Source organism: Dendropsophus ebraccatus, chromosome 10 (assembly GCF_027789765.1).
Source record: "Dendropsophus ebraccatus isolate aDenEbr1 chromosome 10, aDenEbr1.pat, whole genome shotgun sequence".
Classification (NCBI taxonomy): domain Eukaryota; kingdom Metazoa; phylum Chordata; class Amphibia; order Anura; family Hylidae; genus Dendropsophus; species Dendropsophus ebraccatus.
Window position 1 is genome coordinate 92,050,100 of NC_091463.1, and position 18,016 is coordinate 92,068,115.

At 45.0% G+C, this 18,016-nt stretch overlaps 1 protein-coding gene across 1 annotated transcript in view; it reads right to left on the reverse strand.

Moving 5' to 3' along the window:
- Window positions 1-3,534: 3,534 nt before the first annotated feature.
- Window positions 3,535-18,016, reverse strand: part of LOC138766572 (zinc finger protein 850-like) — a 30,168-nt gene continuing 15,686 nt past the window's right edge. The window contains exons 11-18 of the mRNA XM_069944163.1: window positions 13,667-13,779; window positions 12,644-12,796; window positions 12,442-12,565; window positions 12,275-12,357; window positions 12,091-12,193; window positions 11,468-11,553; window positions 11,268-11,379; window positions 3,535-5,914 (exon numbers count right to left, since the gene is read on the reverse strand). Of these exons, the coding sequence (XP_069800264.1) occupies window positions 4,338-5,914; window positions 11,268-11,379; window positions 11,468-11,553; window positions 12,091-12,193; window positions 12,275-12,357; window positions 12,442-12,565; window positions 12,644-12,796; window positions 13,667-13,779 (2,351 nt within the window). The 3' untranslated portion in view covers window positions 3,535-4,337. The remainder of the gene's footprint in view (window positions 5,915-11,267; window positions 11,380-11,467; window positions 11,554-12,090; window positions 12,194-12,274; window positions 12,358-12,441; window positions 12,566-12,643; window positions 12,797-13,666; window positions 13,780-18,016) is intronic.

The following is an 18,016-nucleotide window of genomic DNA, read 5'->3' on the forward strand; positions in this document are numbered from 1 at the left end:
CCACAGGTTAGCGCCAGGAGCGCGCCCCACCGGACATACCCACGGCGACGTTGAAAAAGGTCCTGGATAGGACCGAAACGTCCACAGTCGCTTTACATTCTATTTATTGTTTGCTAATGAAAGCATTGTTATTTTCCTGGCTTCTCTCCTGCACGCTGTCAATAAATGTATGAACACTTTTGCATTTACAAAAAACGAGTGCTTCGGATTTCTTTCTATTGGACTATTTTTGGATGAAAACATCCGTCCGTAATTAGCACCAAATACTCCTGCTGTGCACCCCTATTTCTTCAACGTTGTAGAGCAGCTGCATGCCGGACACGAAGGGCGTCACCAGCCGCCATCCCCGATGTTCTCCTCCGCAACCATCACTTGTAAATATGCAGTCTGCCGTTATCCCGTCACCTGCCACCATACCGTACACCGTCCCTGCCTCACTTTACAAGTTCGCTGTGATGAGCTCCCCCTTGTGGCTGGAAGCCGCAGTACCATGCACTCTGTCCCTGCTGTGCTGTACAAATGTGCTGTGGTGAGCTCCCCCTGGTGGCCGGAAGCCGCCATACCGTACGCTCTGTCCCCTGTTGTGCAAAAATTTATACAAGACACTGTCCTATTTTTGGGAAAACATGGTATTTATTTATTTTTTTACATGACTGGGTATTATTGAGTCCTTACTTACCCTCCCTTTTCCCTGAATAAAGACACAACACCATGTGGATTTTAATCGGCCACAGCAGCTGAGTTTATTACGAACAAAACATTCAAATTAAATAACTCAAAACAACCTGAACCTATATTCCCAACCATATTAAACGGCGGAGGTGGTCCTCGAAGCCCAAAATAATCATGGCGGTCACCCACAATTAATCCCACCCACAGGTTGGCCTTCCAGCCGGTCTGCACAGGCTGAGAGGCATACAGTTAACACCTGTGGGCACCCAACTTCCTTTTACCCCCTAAAGGGTTAACTTCCACGAGCCACCAGATCATTTTCCGTGACCGCCAACTCCATAAAGTTTGCTAAGGGAGACCGGAACCCACCTATGGTTCCCTCCTCTATTTTCCACCATTCCCAATAATCTCCACAAACTCCGAGGACCCCCCCACGCCCCAGCTGCTGCGACAAGACAAACGCCCCAGCTGCGCCAATTAAAATACCACATGCCCCCAACCCCTTACACACCGTTCCCCGCCAATAGACAAACCAGGGTGGGTGGGTGGGGTTGTCAGCTCGTCTTTTGCCAAACTGCAAGTGGCTAACACGCCCCCCTCCACTCACAATTTATATCATAACCCCCCCCTTATCAAAACACCCCTCCTTATATGGTGCCCCACATGACCCCCGTCCAATGCCCGAGGCTTAACCCCCCAGTAACCCCCCACCCCTTTTCCTCTAACCATAACACCCCCACCTCACCACCTTACATGCAAACTCTCCTCATCATGCTTAACTTTTCCCCCTCCCCCCAGTCCCAATAAACCCCAGTCATGCTGGCCTCCCCTCATACATTCTGCTACTGTCCGGCCATTACTCGATGTCTTTATATCACTTACCACATGCACTATGGGAAGAAGGCAAGCTGGCGGAGGAAAACGTTCTAGTGGAAAAATCATTCACTTCCAGGAATTAAAGGGGGTTGTGTCATTAAGAAAACTAGGTCTGACTGATGCACTTTATGTGAAACATACGTACAAACCAACAAAAAACTTTTAACTGTGAAGATACTAATACGTGTCAAAAATATTAAAAATTAACTTTTATTCTTATTACATTTAAAAAATTGTGATCAAAGAGAACAAAATGATTAAAATTCCTCTAGATGTAGGGGGACACACAGTATGATTGTAAATGCTTGTGTGTGACTCCGTCCTGTTATGCATAAACTAATTTACGGGTAGGTTAGTCACTCACACTAACAAACAAATCCCCTATCTGAATTCGGAGCCATCAGTTTTGGTACCGGGCCCGGCCCAGCCGGCTGACCGGGTCACTAACCAGAAACCCCCCCACACACTTCTTAGTAGAATATAGTGAACCAATCTACTATATAAAGATGTTCCCCTATTTACATCTAGATTGTTAAATGTAATAAGAATAAAAGTTAATTTTTAATATTTTTGACACGTATTAGTATCTTCACAGTTAAAAGTTTTTTGTTGGTTTGTACATATAGTACTTAACGTGAAGAGAAGGGGCTAATTTTTGTTATGTGAAACATACGTCATGTTGGAGAGATATAGACTTACTAATCCCCCATGGGCTGGACTGTTGTGATAACCTGTTGCCCCTGGTTGTGACCCAATAAGGTGGGCCCGGCCTGCTCATGGAAATGGAGGCCCCATTCCCCATATAAAGACCAAAAACTGCTTGCGGAAAAATGTTGATATGGGTAATCAATAAATACACTGTGAGGCAATAAATTAGAAATAACAATTAAAATAACAGATTCATATTAGCCAAACAGTCCAGGACCTTTTAACTTTAGACAAAGTGAGCTAGAAACCCGCTCCCCGCAGCCAGCCAATCCAACCACTCTACTAGTTTCAGCACTCTTCCTTGGCCAATCCGAACAGCAGGATGAAATCCCTGCCATCTAGACCTGTAAGTCCATCTATAACAGGCATGTAGAAATATATATATATAGTACACATCTGATTTTACCAACTCTGCTTCATGGCACAACCACAACTCTGCTTCATTATACAGCCTATGGCCTATGACTGTATCCATGTTTCCTGGACTCCCTAGGGCGGCATCCAACTTCTTCAGCCACCGGTATTTAGGAGTTGCGCTCATCTCTACTGATCTGCTCTAGACCCCGATGGAGGCTTCTGTTGTGAAGAGGAATTGTTTTATACTAGTAACAGTTCACACCATGTATATTTACAGACTGACGCCACCTAGTGTTGATGGGTGTGTAAAAAATTGTTGGGCCCTGGGTTTTATTTACTCATTACAGAATATCAATTGTCCCTGAAGTAACTTTAACTCAAGAACTGTGGATGAGAAGAAACATAAAATAGATTTCCCTTGGCTGAGCAGCTGCATACAAGCCGAAAATCAGAATGCCATGGTTGTCACCAAACTAAATGCCCATTCTCCACCTTTGTGGTTTTCTTTCTCACCCTTTCACTATCTCTGCTTTACCATCTATATTTTACTTTCCACAAAGAAAAAAAAAAGAACTTTTTTTTTTCTTCAGTTCAATGTTCTGACCATCATTTGGTAACTGTTTGTTGTTTGTTTCCATCTATGTGATCTCGCCAAGCTTTTTAAGGTAAGCATAGGATCTGTAAGTGCTGCAGAATCTGTTGGCGCTATACAAATAAATATTATTATTAATATTTTTATTATGTTTTATGCAAGGGCAGCAATGTATAAAAAATTTAAAGGGCCAGAGTGCCCCTTTAAGGCATAACCAGTCCTCCTCTACCTGAAAAGATATTCACCAATCCCATAAAGGGATATATCCTGAATAGCTCAGAGCTGAACATGACGTATGGAATCCCACACAGGTGAAAACCGCTGCGCACTTTGGTTAAAAGTCGACCTTTATTCTACTCACAGATAAAAATAGCTAAAACAACGGTATAAAACAGCCACCTATACATATGTTATCGATGTTTGGCAAGTTTTAGCACTTTCTCAGACTGGCACGTTGTATCTACAACTAACTGTCCGCGTATTATCGGAAATAGCACAATAATATAATGTGTGCGGCCAGCGTGAGGCTCAGAAAGGCACAATGTCTACGGTTCTTACACAGCATGCACGGCCATGTTACCGGAGCCAGGGATGTAAGACAAGTCCCTGTGTTCTGTATCACGGTCCTTATCACAGGGGGGACCCATGATCTAGAAGATCAGTATCCATCATGGTCATACAATATGCTTGTAGAAGTAGTACGTGTAGATGTGGGCCCTCCAGGGCATCCTAGTCCACACAGGGCTTGACCCGAAAGCTTCAGAAAATCATATAAACTTTACTTCGAACAGAGATGTATTAAAGTGGAAGAAGTCGTCGCTCTGCTGTTTCGGGGAGGTAGAAGCAGTAGCGGCGAGAGATGTCCAGAGCTGTACCTGGAAACTGCTCATGTGGTCATAATATCTGTCCATGAATTACATGTAGTCAGCCATAGTCCTACACCTCTAAGCCAAGGGGATGCAGAATATGAAGCAGAGCTATAACCTTGGTTGAAAACATTAAATACATGATCACAATGGAAATGTCTTCCCCAATGAAAGTACTCATCTATTTAGAAAACAGCTTTCATATTCTGAACATGTGTGATTTCTCTCTGCTCATCAGTAAGACATGTCCCCCAGTCTACATATGACTATAGTTTTTGCCTGGTGTGATTTCTCTGGTGTGCTAGAAGTGCTTGTTTCTGGCTAAACCGTTTCCCACACTCTGAACACGGGTATGGCTTCTCTTGTGTGTGAATTCGCCGGTGCACGACAAGAGCTTGTTTTTGGTTAAAACATTTGCCACATTCTGTACAGGAAAAGGGCCTCTCCCCAGTGTGGATTCTATTGTGTTCAATAAGACTTCGTTTACGGGTAAAAGACTTCCCACACTCTGGACATGAATAGGGTCTCTCCCCCGTGTGACTTCTCCTATGCGCAACAAGGTCTGATTTCTGGGTAAAACACCTCTCACATTCAGGACATGAAAATGGCCGCTCCCCTGTGTGAATTCGCCTATGTATATGAAGATTGTTTCTTAATCTAAAACGTTTCTCACAATCTGAACATGAAAAGGGTTTCTCCCCAGTGTGAATCCTCTCATGTTCTACAAGATGTTGTCTAGTTCTAAATCCCTTTTCACAAACAGAACATGTGAATGGTTTCTCCCCTGAGTGTATTCTCTGGTGTCTCACAAGATCTGCTTTCCTGTTGAAACATTTCCCACATACAAAACATGAAAAAGGCTTGCCCTCTGAGTGAACCTTTTGATGTTCTTCAAGATTTGTCTTGATTGCAAAACTTTTCCCACATTCCTCACATGAATATGGCTTCTCCCCAGTGTGAGTTCTCTGATGCGCAACAAGTGCTTGTTTCTGGATAAAACATTTTCCACATTCTGAACATGAGAATGGCTTCTCTCCAGTGTGGGTCATCTCATGTCTAGCAAGATCTCTTTTCCTGTTAAAACATTTTTCGCAAATTGGACATAAATACGGCTTCTCATCTGTGTGAGTTCGCTGATGGATAATTAGATCCGTTTTAAGAATAAAACATCTCTCACACACTGGACACTGAAATGGCTTCTCCCCAGTGTGAGTTTTCTGATGAGTAAAAAGATTTGATTTAATTGCAAAACATTTCCCACATTCAGGGCATGCAAACGGCTTCTCACCTGTGTGAACTCTATGATGTTCGACAAGGTGTTGCCTATTTGTAAAACATTTTCCACACACTGAACACGAATGTGGCTTCTCTCCTGAGTGGATTCTCAGGTGTCTAACAAGTCCTGACTTCTGATTAAAACATTTCCCACACACCGAGCACACAAATGGCTTCTTCTCTGTGTGAATTTTTTGATGTTCACAAAGATTTGATTTCCAGGTAAAACATTTCCCACATTCCAGACATGAATAAGGCCGCTCTCCTGTGTGGATACTCTGATGTTCCAGAAGATTTGTTTTATTTGTGAAACCTTTCCCGCATTTCGGGCATAAAAACTGACTTTTGTGATTTCTGGTGTCAAAGGAAGGAGGCTGTCTATCGGTCCGTGAGGGATCAGACGAAGGTCCTTCCAGAGTATTAGGATCAGATGGGACGTCTTTGCTCTGGACATCTGAAGGTAAATCTGAGCTACTTACATTTTCTTCACTAATATTTTCTATGGGATCGTATTCTTCACAATCAGAAGAGGAAGCAATAGAATTACACTGAAGACTCAATGGGACACCTGATGGGGATAAAACCAAGTTATTACCATAGTTTTTTCTTAATACAGTTAACACAGTTTGACACAGTTGTAATATGGACTATTTAAAGGAGAAGTTCAGTGAAAATGTTTATTACATAATTGTATTGCCCCCCAAAAATTATACAAATCATACAAATCCCCCCCCCCCCCCCCCCCCCCCCCCCGCACTTACTACTGAATCAAGGCTTCACTTCCTGGATAAAATGGTGATGTCACTTCCTGGATAAAATGGTGATGTCACTTTCTGGATAACATGGTGGTGTCACTTTCTGGATAACATGGTGGTGTCACTTCCTGGATAACATGGTGATGTCACTTCCTGGATAAAATGGTGATGTCACGACCTGACTCCCAGAGCTGTGCGGGCTGTGGCTGCTGGAGAGGAGGATGGCAGGGGGACACTGAGGGACACAGGGCACTGGAGGGACACTGAGCATCCCTCTGCCATCATCCTCTCCAGCAGCCACAGCCCGCACAGCTCTGGGAGTCGGGTTGTGACATCACCATGTTATCCAGGAAGTGACATCACCATGTTATCCAGGAAGTGAAGCCTTGATGCAGTAGTAAGTGCAGGGAAAAAGCCCTTTATGTGCATTTCCAGTAATAAGTGTATATTGGTGATTTGTATAACTTTTGGCGGACAATACAATACTTTAATAAACATTTTCGCCGGACTTCTCCTTTAAGTATGGCCTCACAGTTAAAGGGAAACTGACAGAACGGATATGTATATAGACATGCTGCTAGTTTCGCATTACCAGTCACATGAGCAGTGCGTACTTACCTTCCCGCTGCTCTGTGATCCGGCATCTTTATGCCTGTGTGTCTGTGACACTGTCACCTTCCGCCCTGCACAGCCTCCTGTCTGCTCTACTCTCCGGCTGATGCGCTATCTTCAGGCCACCTCCCGCCTCCTCCAGAATGATTGAAAGCTAGAGGAGGCAGGCGCAGCCTGAAGATAGACCTTAGGCAGGAGAGCGGAGCAGGCGCTGAGAGTGTCACTGTCATGAAGACGCCGGATCACAGAGCAGCGTGGTAGGTAAGTACGCACTTCTCACGTGATCGGTAATTGGAAACTTGCAGCACGGCTATATGCATATCCATGTTGTCATTTTACCTTTAAATTAGAAGTGTTGTAGCAAATTGTTGTCTGGCAGGAAAAAAATTTCAGTTCGGCAGGGGGGGAACATAATAAAGAACCTACACTCAAGCCATAAAAATTAGAGCGGATGACAGTGTGCAGGGATTTGGGGTGAGGGGACATCTAGATAAGGTCAGTCTATTCGCAGATGACATGTTGCTCTTTGTTAGTAACCCTAGAGAGTCAATAGGTAGTATTATAAGAGTCATAGAAGAGTATGGCAACTACTCCGGTCTTAAGATCAATTGGAGCAAATCTACTCTGCTCCCTATCTCAGAGGATTTGAAAGGGGAAAACCCTACTGAAGGGGGTAAAGTGAGAGTACTGTCTAAAGGGGAGGGTTTTAAGTACCTTGGAATTGAGGTTACCAGTAGAGTACAGGATTACCATGAAGTGAACACCTCTCCGGTTTTGAAGACAATCAGCAATAAGATAAATATTTGGACTAGCCTAGTCTATTCTAAGGCGGAGAGAATTACATTGGCCAGGGCAATAATCCTTCCAAAGTTGCTGTACGTCTTCAACGCCTCTCCAATCTGGGTAGATGAACGAACATTTAGAAAAGTAGAAGCTGCTCTTAACAGATTGATTTGGGGTAGGAAACGAGTCAGATTGCGTATTAAGTATTTCTGCCTTCCCAAGGGTGAAGGGGGAGTTAGCTTTCCTAATGTTAGATTATATTATTTAGCTGGTCAACTAAACTATTTGTGGAACAGAAGCAGAATAGAACTATACAAATATTGGGAGAGGAGTGTAGCGGGATCATGTGGATTAATTGGAATGTTGGAATCTGAGTGTTTGAAAGGGAATGAATGGGTAGAGTGTCCAACTGCGCATATGGTTATGAAAGTGTGGGAATGGGTGAAAGAATTGTTTAGAGTGGAACATTCTATGAGTAGCACCCCCTTGTGGAACAATGGTAGGCTAATAGAAGTATACAAAATGGGTGTATTGAAGGGGCTGATGAAGGCAGGAGTAGTGAGAGTGCTGGACGCCTTTGTTGGTGGTCAATTAAAATCTTGGCAGGTGCTGAAAGAAGAATTTGGGTTGAGTGAATGTGTATACTACGAATATCTGCAGTTGAGGCATGCCTTTACCGCTACCAGTGATAAATCTCTCTTTATGGTGGGGCAGACCCCGGACTTAATTGCACAGATTGGTAATGGAGTTGAAATTAGAAAGGGATTGTCACGTATTTATAAGAAGTTAATATCGGAGACGTGGGGGGAGAGTAGAAGAGGTAGGAGGGATAAGTGGGAAAAAGAGCTGGGTAATATCTCAGAGACACAATAGGATAGAATTTTGAATAATGTAAAGAATGTCTCCAGTAATCTGAATCATCAGATAGTTCAGCTCCATATCCTTTATCGATTGTATTACACCCCGGATTTCTTAGTAAAAATCGGTAAGCGGGAAACGGCGACATGTGTAAGATGTGGAGAGGAAGTTAGGGATTGGATTCATGTCTTCTGGTCTTGTAAGGCGTTGCAGGAACTTTGAAAGGAGGTGTTAGAGGAAGTTGGCAGAGAAGTTGAGTTAAAAATTATGCCCTGCCCCATGTTGGCAATCTTAGGTGACGATACACGTATAGTAAATGCGAATACAGCTAAGAGGAAAACTATAAATAAAAGATTGTTTGTCCTTAGGTTGCTGATTGTCAGAAATTGGAACTCTGCGGGGAAACTACATCTTAAAGCATGGAGGGAGATGGTGACCATGTACAATAAGTACGAGATGGCTTATAAGCGTTGTATGGATTAATTTAATAAGAGAGCCCGAGGGGGGGGGGGATAGGTAGGGGTATGGGGGGGGGGAAATATGTATGTATTGATTGTGTAACTATGATGTTTCATTGGTTTTGTATGTAATGATATATGAGAATAAAAATTGCTTATAAAAAAAAAAAAAAGGAGATACAGCCACAGAGTTGTTAGCATGGCTGCCATGCTCTCCCCCTGGTTATATCTCCTGATCACAGCAGGTCTCAGCAATAAGGTATCTGGAAAACCTAATATGGTTACATTTGAACAACGCCTTTGTTAATGTCTAGATTTATTTCGTAATCTGTATGCTACAAATGAACTGAGTAATTTGTGCCTTTATTTCTGTAAATTTTTGTGTCTGGGAAAGCTGAGGTTAATACATCTTACCATAAATTATCATTCCAATTCTGGTTTCCAAAGCCAAAAAAAAACAAAAAAAAAAAAACAGAACCTACACTCACAGGTCCCCGTTCTGTCACAGCGATATGTCCCACCCCTGGACCCCGCCTCCAATGTCACAACTCGGCTGATGGGTGTCACGCTCAGCCAATCAGTCACAGGGGCAGGAAACCGCTGCAGTTACTGACTGGGTGATCGGGCTTTTTACCGCCCTTCCCCGCTGGGCCGCTCTAGTTTTGGATTTTTAACTGACTTTTCAAAGTGTTTCATTTTTAATACATTTGTGAAATTATTTTTATTTTAGCACAAGGCTGCAACATAACAAAATGCGAACAAAGAGAAAGAGTCTGAAGAATTTCCCTGCAATGAATCAAATTGTGGGGCCAGCCGGAGAGAGAGGCAAACAGCCACACACTTCTTATAGCTATACCCAATCAAAAAAGTGTGTGTTAGAAAGGGGGGAGAAGCATGGGGAGAAGTGTGTGAGAGATAGAAAGCATGTGAAACGAGTGTGTGAGACAGAGCGAGGGCATGGAGGCCAGTCTGTATGATAGAAGAGGTACCCATGAGAAGTCGTCTGTGTGAGAGAGGGGATAAAGAGAAGTAGTCTGTTGAGATGCGGTGCATGGAAAATAGATTATGTAATTGGGACCATGAGAAGCAGTCTGAGAAGCAGTCTGTGTGTGAGAGAGAAGGCATCTGTGTAAGAGAGTAGAGAGTATGGTGAGCAGTGTATAGGAGGGTATGGGGAGCAGTGTATATTGCAGGGAGGGTATGGGGGGCAGTGTATATTGCAGGGAGGTTATGGGGAGCAGTGTATATTGCAGGGAGGTTATGGGGAGCAGTGTATATTGCAGGGAGGGTATGTGGAGCAGTGTATATTGCAGGGAGGGTATGGGGAGCAGTGTATATTGCAGGGAGGGTATGGGGAGCAGTGTATATTGCGGGGAGGTTATGGGGAGCAGTCTATATTGCAGGGAGGGTATGGGGAGCAGTCTATATTGCAGGGAGGGTATGGGGAGCAGTGTATATTGCAGGGAGGGTATGGGGAGCAGTGTATATTGCAGGGAGGGTATGGGGAGCAGTGTATATTGCAGGGAGGGTATGGGGAGCAGTGTATATTGCAGGGAGGGTATGTGGAGCAGTGTATATTGCAGGGAGGGTATGGGGAGCAGTGTATATTGCAGGGAGGGTATGGGGAGCAGTGTATATTGCAGGGAGGGTATGGGGAGCAGTCTATATTGCAGGGAGGGAATGGGGAGCAGTCTTTATTGCAGGGAGGGTATGGGGAGCAGTGTATATTGCAGGGAGGGTATGTGGAGCAGTGTATATTGCAGGGAGGGTATGGGGAGCAGTCTATATTGCAGGGAGGGTATGGGGAGCAGTGTATATTGCAGGGAGGGTATGGGGAGCAGTCTATATTGCAGGGAGGGTATGCGGCGCAGTGTATATTGCAGGTAGGGTATGGGGAGCAGTGTATATTGCAGGGAGGGTATGGGGAGCAGTCTATATTGCAGGGAGGGTATGGGGAGCAGTCTATATTGCAGGGAGGGTATGGGGAGCAGTGTATATTGCAGGTAGGGTATGGGGAGCAGTGTATATTGCAGGGAGGGTATGGGGAGCAGTGTATATTGCGGGGAGGGTATGGGGAGCAGTCTATATTGCAGGGAGGGTATGCGGAGCAGTGTATATTGCGGGGAGGGTATGGGGAGCAGTGTATATTGCGGGGAGGGTATGGGGAGCAGTGTATATTGCGGGGAGGGTATGGGGAGCAGTGTATATTGCGGGGAGGGTATGGGGAGCAGTGTATATTGCGGGGAGGGTATGGGGAGCAGTGTATATTGCAGGGAGGGTATGGGGAGCAGTCTATATTGCAGGGAGGGTATGGGGAGCAGTCTATATTGCAGGGGGGTATGCGGAGCAGTCTATATTGCAGGGAGGGTATGGGGAGCAGTCTATATTGGTAAATAAAGTGATTTGCTGACATATCAGGAATCACATAGGTTATCACCAGGAGGTTGTCACTCACCTGTCTCCGTATCAGGCGGTATTTCTTCCTCCTTATTATTATAGAGCCCGGCCCTATAATACTCCTCGTCTCCCTCTGTCTCTTCTACTTTGACAATAACCAGGTCGTCGAGCTAAAACGCAACTGCACTCATTACAATACAGTTTGATGTAGTGACGTCTCTTTGAGGCTTTTTATGTTGTAATTTCTGATTTCTCTACCTGATTATCGTTGGGATCATCAGAGGTAGAATCATGCAGGGGACTGGGACAGCTCTCCGGTGTACTGCACCTACTGGACCCCGAACCTGTAAGAAACACATAGACACAGATTTACTATTGCAAATGCACCAGACACTCTTCAGAGACTTTTCTGCCAAGTCCAACACAAGTTGTGTTTTTGGAGTAGTATTATGGCGCAGTTTAAATTAACTAAGACTAAAGGGCCTTTTACACGGACAGATTATCGGCCAGGAACATTGCTAGAAAAGCTGATAACCAGCCTGTATAAAAGTGACAGCGATTAGCTGAGCATAGGGGAACTCCCAATCCTTGGCTGATCGTGTCGGATAGGGGTCAGATATAATGAAAAATCACCGCCTGACCTCTTTGATCTGGGAGAGATAAGCCGCAGCCAGAGACAATCCTGTGCATGGGGAGGACAGTTCTGTGTATGGGGAGGACAGTTGTCGGACAGAAGAGATAGCTGATGGCGAACAATCGCTTCGGCCATCAGTTATTGACGGTGTATGGGTCCCTTTAGTTTATACTGTCTACCAATTTGTCAGCTTTAGAACATCTACCCCATTGTTTACAGTGACTGGGTGACCTCCATAACTGCCCACCTTCACGGATATTGTCCTTATCAGGTGGTATGAGGGGCTCTTGATCCTCCATCAGGTCATCATCCTCTATCTCTTCCACTTTCATATTAATATGTTCATCAATCTACATAAACAGGTAGATGTTGAAGTTGGATACACTGGATTAGATACAGATCAATGTGTCAATTCTTTCTCATTTCTCTACCTCATTACTCTCATCATCCTCCAAGGGAATATCATCAAGGGGCCTGACACAGTTCTCGGGTGTCCTACTTCTACTGGGTCTATCTGTAAGAAAGTCACAGATACAGAAGGGTTAATATTGGTAACCTCAAGCCCCCCTCTTCATAGTTATAAAGGGTCTCCTCTTACCCTGCGGTGTGAGGGGCGGCTGATCCTCCATCATCACCTCCTTGTACTGATCCCTGTGTCCTTCTAGATACTCCCACTCCTCCATGGAGAGATAGACAGTGACGTCCTGACACCTTACAGGGACCTGACAGACGCAGGGATATAGCCGTCATTATACACTGGTGATGCAGTATTATGTCCCAGCATTCCCAGCAGCGCTCACCTCTCCAGTCAGCATCTTAAGGATCTTATTGATGAGCTCTAAGATCTTCTGCTCATTATCCTTAGGACGGATCAGTGACTGAGGTGGAGGCACCATGATGGGGCTTTGGCTCTTGCTCATGCACTTGCCAGATTTCTTCACTACCATGTAATCCTGTGTATGGAGAGATGCACTGATAAATATCATCTCTCCGGTCTTAAAGGAGAAGTGCGGCATAAAGTTTTATTAAAGTATTTTATTGCCCCCAAAAAGTTATACAAATTACCAATATACACTTATTACGGAAAATTTTTATAAAGTGCTTTTTTTCCCTGCACTTACTACTGCATCAAGGCTTCACTTCCTGGATAACGTGGTGATGTCACTTCCTGGATAACATGGTGATGTCACTTCCTGGATAACATGGTGATGTCACTTCCTGGATAACATGGTGATGTCACTTCCTGGATAACATGGTGATGTCACGACCCGACTCCCAGAGTTGTGCGGGCTGTGGCTGCTGGAGAGGATGATGGCAGGGGGATGCTCAGTGTCCCTCCAGTGCCCTGTGTCCCTCAGTGTCCCCGTGCCATCATCCTCTCTAGCAGCCACAGCCCGCACAGCTCTGGGAGTCGGGTCGTGACATCACCATGTTATCCAGGAAGTGACATCACCATGTTATCCAGGAAGTGAAGCCTTGATGCAGTAGTAAGTGCAGGGAAAAAAGCCCTTTATAAGCATTTCCCGTAATAAGTGTATATAACTATACATAACTTTTTTGGGGCAATACAATGATTTAATAAAAATTTTCGCCTTCTCCTTTAAGTAAAGGAGCTCTCCAAGATAAGAAAAGGCACAGCTACTATCTTGCAAAAACAGCACCACCCCTGTCCTCAGGTTGTGTGTGGTATTACACTGCAGCTCCATTAAAAGATTCAAAACCCCACACCCAAACTGAGGACGGGAGAAAGCGGCCATGTTTTTATAGGCCTGGATAACCCCTTTAATACCGATAAGTCAGATGTAATTCCCAGAAGCCCTCACCTCTCCAGTCAGCAGGTGGATGATCTCCAGGGTGAGCGTCAGTATCTCATCGGCCATTGTGTATGTAGTCAGTAAAGGGACCGTCTGCTGGAAACTTAGGTGGGATGGAACGCCTGGAGAGGAAGAACAGGACGGATACTAAACGCCATGAGGGAGACATCCAGTATAGGATATACTAGAAAAACAACCAACTGGACAGGGAGTTATAGTCAATGGGCCTCCATGTGGAAACAGAGGGTTGGAAAACAAATTTGAGAGTATCTGGTATTTAAAAAAAAAAATTTTCATCAGGTCTAATTTCGAAAATCCAGTGCTTAGCGCGTTACCTCCTGGGTCATGTAACTTGGGCGGACTCCCAATGGCGTGGAGTAGAGAGAGGAGTCCCTCCCTGCTTCTTCTATGGATTGGTCACACAGACCCTGACTGATAAAAAGTTTATTTTATACTGGCAGGTAAGCTTCGAAGCGCCACGCCGGAAAAAATATTTTTCTTTCAAATCAACTGGTTTCAGAAAGCTATATAGATTTTAAAGGACAACTCCCACATTTTTTTTCCTTAACTAACACATTACAAAGTTATATAACTTTGTAATGTGTGTTAGTCACCTGTCTGGAGCCGTTCCGCCTCTTCCCCCCCCCCCCCCCCTCTGCTTCCCTGTCTTCCTTTAGAATGAATGGGAGCGAAAAGGCTGCCGATGCCTGCAGCATTTTCATTGGCTGGAATGCATCACGTGGCTTTCAGCTTGCTCAGCTCTGATTGGCTGAGCAAGCTGGAAGCCATGTGATGCGATCCAGCCAATGAAAAGGCTGCTGGTGCGCACGCGTTTCCGCTCTCATTCATGCCGTGGGACCCCGGAAAAGAGGAAGAAGATGAAGACGCAGACGGTGGAATTTTTGAATAGCGACCGGCTTAGGAGGCATGATGAGTGTAGGGTCTGTGTCTGTTAGTGTTTTTTTTTTAGCTGACGCCGGAGTTGTCCTTTAAATTTACTTCTTTAAAAAAAAAAATCTCAAGTCTTCCCATACTTATTAGCTGCTGTATGCTCTGCATGAAGTGGTGTATTCTTTCCAGTCTGACACATTGCTCTCTGCTGCCACCTCTGTCCATATCAGGAACTGTCCAGAGCAGCAGCAAATCCCCATAGAAAACCTCTCCTGGTCTGGACAGTTCCTGACACGGACAGAGGTGGCAGCAGAGAGCACTGTGTCAGACTGAAAATAAAACACCACTTCCTGCAGGACATAAAGCAGCTGATAAGTACTGGAACACTTGAGATTTTTAAATAGAAATAAACTAGAAATCTTTATAATGTTCTGAAACCAGTTTAATTAAAAGAAAAAGATTTTCGCTGGAGTACCCCTTTAATGGGGTTGGACACTTTTCAGGTGTTTTTTTTAAAGTGTAGTATTGTTGATAATGCTGCGTTTACACGAAATGATTATCATTCAAACTTTCGCAATAAAGATCGCATTTGAGTGATAATTGTTCCGTGTACACACAGCAAACCATCAAGCGACGAGCGAAAAATCGTTTATTTTGATCTTTCAACATGTTCTCAAATTGTCGTTCGTTAAAAATTCGCAGATCACTTCGTGTAAACAGTCTTTCAAAGATTCACCCTATGTGAAAGATGGGCTTAAGCGATCTTAAAAACGATCGCAATAACGATTTTTCTCACAAATTTTCAAGCGATTTATTTGTCTAAACGCTGATCGTTATAAAGACCAAATCGTTGCTTCAAAATCGTTAAACGATCGATTGGGCGAATTATCACCATGTAAACGCAGCATAAGGCGTTTTACTTATATAAACTGCCATAGGGGTAGTGCGGCGCTCAGCAATTATTCACAGAATAACACACATTACAAAGTTATACAACTTTGTAATGTATGTTATGTCTGTGAATCGCCCCCTTCCCCGTGTCCCACACCCCCGCACATGGACCCGGAAGTGTGGTGCGATATACATACCTGACGCGTGTCGACCCCAGTCTTCTGTCGATTCAATCTTCGGGAGGCCGGCCGACTCGCTGCAGCCGTCCCTGATGCCGGCCCCCCTCTCCAGCGCCATCAGCTGGTCAGCCGCGATTGGCTGAGCATAACTGTGCTCAGCCAATCACGGCTGAGCACAGTTATGATGCGGCAGAGGGGGGGCGGCAGGAGCGGGTCGGCCGGCCTCCCGAAGATGACGTCTTTTAAGACTTTGGCGGACGGGGTCGGTCGACGCTGACAGGTATGTATAGCGCACCACACTTCCGGGTACACGTGCGGACGGCTGCAGCGAGTCGGCCAGCCTCCCGAAGATTGCATCGACAGAAGACGGGGGTCGACACGCGTCAGGTATGTATATCGCACCACACTTCCGGGTACACGTGCGGGGGTGGGGGACACGGGGAAGGGGGCGATTCACAGACATAACATACATTACAAAGTTGTATAACTTTGTAATGTGTGTTATTCTGTGAATAATTGCTGAGCGCCGCACTACCCCTTTAACTTCTGCTCCGTTATGCTTTATTATAAAGCTCTGGTCATCCTCTATAAGGGTGGGTTCACACTGAGGAATTCTCGCCGATATATTCAGCGGAATTCCGACGCCCGTACGCGCGCACGGCCGCCCGCCTTTCCGGCGGCTCCATAGGCACCATTCTATGGGCCGGCTGATTCCGCATTCCGCCGAAAGAATTGATGTGTCAATTCTTTTGGCGGAATGCGGAATCAGCCAGCCCATAGAATGGTGTCTATAGAGTCAGCGGAAAGGTGCGCGGCCGTGCGCGCGTACAGGCGACGGAATTCCGCAAAATTTATCCACGAGAATTCCGTAGTCTGAACCCACCCCAAAAGGGATGGGGAACCTTCGGCTTTCCAGGTGTTGCAAAACTACAATTCCCATCATGCCTGGACAGCCAAAGCTTTAGCTGTCCAGGCATGATGGGAATTTTAGTTTTGCAACAGCTGGAGGGCTGAAGGTTGCCCATCCTTGCTATAGAGGATGTCATGTTATGAATGGGAGACTCATCTGGACGGGTCTAGATAGGGCAGAGCTTCATAGGGCATAATGGCGCAGAAGTGATACACATTTACTTTATTCATTTTGTTTTCCTGATTTTATGTTACATTCTGTATGTTAACCCTTTATTATATGTACAGCACTCTGGAATCAAAGGTGCTTAAAGGGGTAGTGCAGCGGTAAAAAAATTATTCACAGAATAACACACATTACAAAGTTATACTACTTTGTAATGTATGTTATGTCTGTGAATGGCCCCCTTCCCCGTGTCCCACCACCCCCACCCGTGTACCCGGAAGTGTAGTGCATTATACATACCTGATCCGTGTCCGCCATCTTGTGCCAAATTTCATCTTCGGCCGGCCGGCCCGAACACCTCCGATCTTCCCGAGTGCCGGCCGCGTCATCAGCTGCTCAGCCGCGATTGGCTGAGCATAACTGTGCTCGGCCAATCGCGGCTCAGCGGCTGATGACGTGGCAGAAGGCAGCCGGCACTCGGGAAGATTGGAGGTGTTCGGGCCGGCCGGCCGAAGATGACATTTGGCACAAGATGGCAGAGGGGCATGACACGGATCAGGTAATGTATAGTGCACCACACTTCCGGGTACACGGGTGGGGGTGGTGGGACACGGGGAAGGGGGCCGTTCACAGACATAACATACATTACAAAGTTGTATAACTTTGTAATGTGTGTTATTCTGTGAATAATTTTTTACCGCCGCACTACTCCTTTAAGAAATAAATAATAAAATAAAAATTGGCCAACCCCTTTGAAGACGTTATCCAGGTTAAAAAAAAAAAAAGCCCACTGTCTTCCTGAAACAGCGCCACTCTTGTCCTCAGTTCAGTTGCAGTTTAGCAGTTCAGTTTCATTGAAGTGAGTGGAGCTGAATTGTAATACCACACACAACCTGACGACAGGGGTGGCACTGTTTTTGAAAGAAAGAAGCAGTGCTTTTTTTTTCTTTTTTCATAATTTTGGATAAGGCTAGGTTCACACTGTGTTTTCAGCATCCGTTTAACGGATCAGTTCTTTTTGCAAAAAAACGGATTGCAAAAAACTGATGCATTTGTGTGCATCCGTTTTTGATGCGTTTTTCCATTGACTTCCATTATAAAAATAAAAAAAACGGATCCAAACGGATGCGTTTTTTTTTTACGCACAATAAAGTACTGTTGACACTAATTTTTTGACCGTTAAAAAAAAACGGATCCGTTAAACGGCTGATGAAAACGCAGTGTGAACCTAGCCTAACCCCTCTCTCTAAACAGTCACAGTGTATATAGTACAGATCCGCAATCAGTTGACGATAACAACCAGAATCAGAATCAGAATTCAGC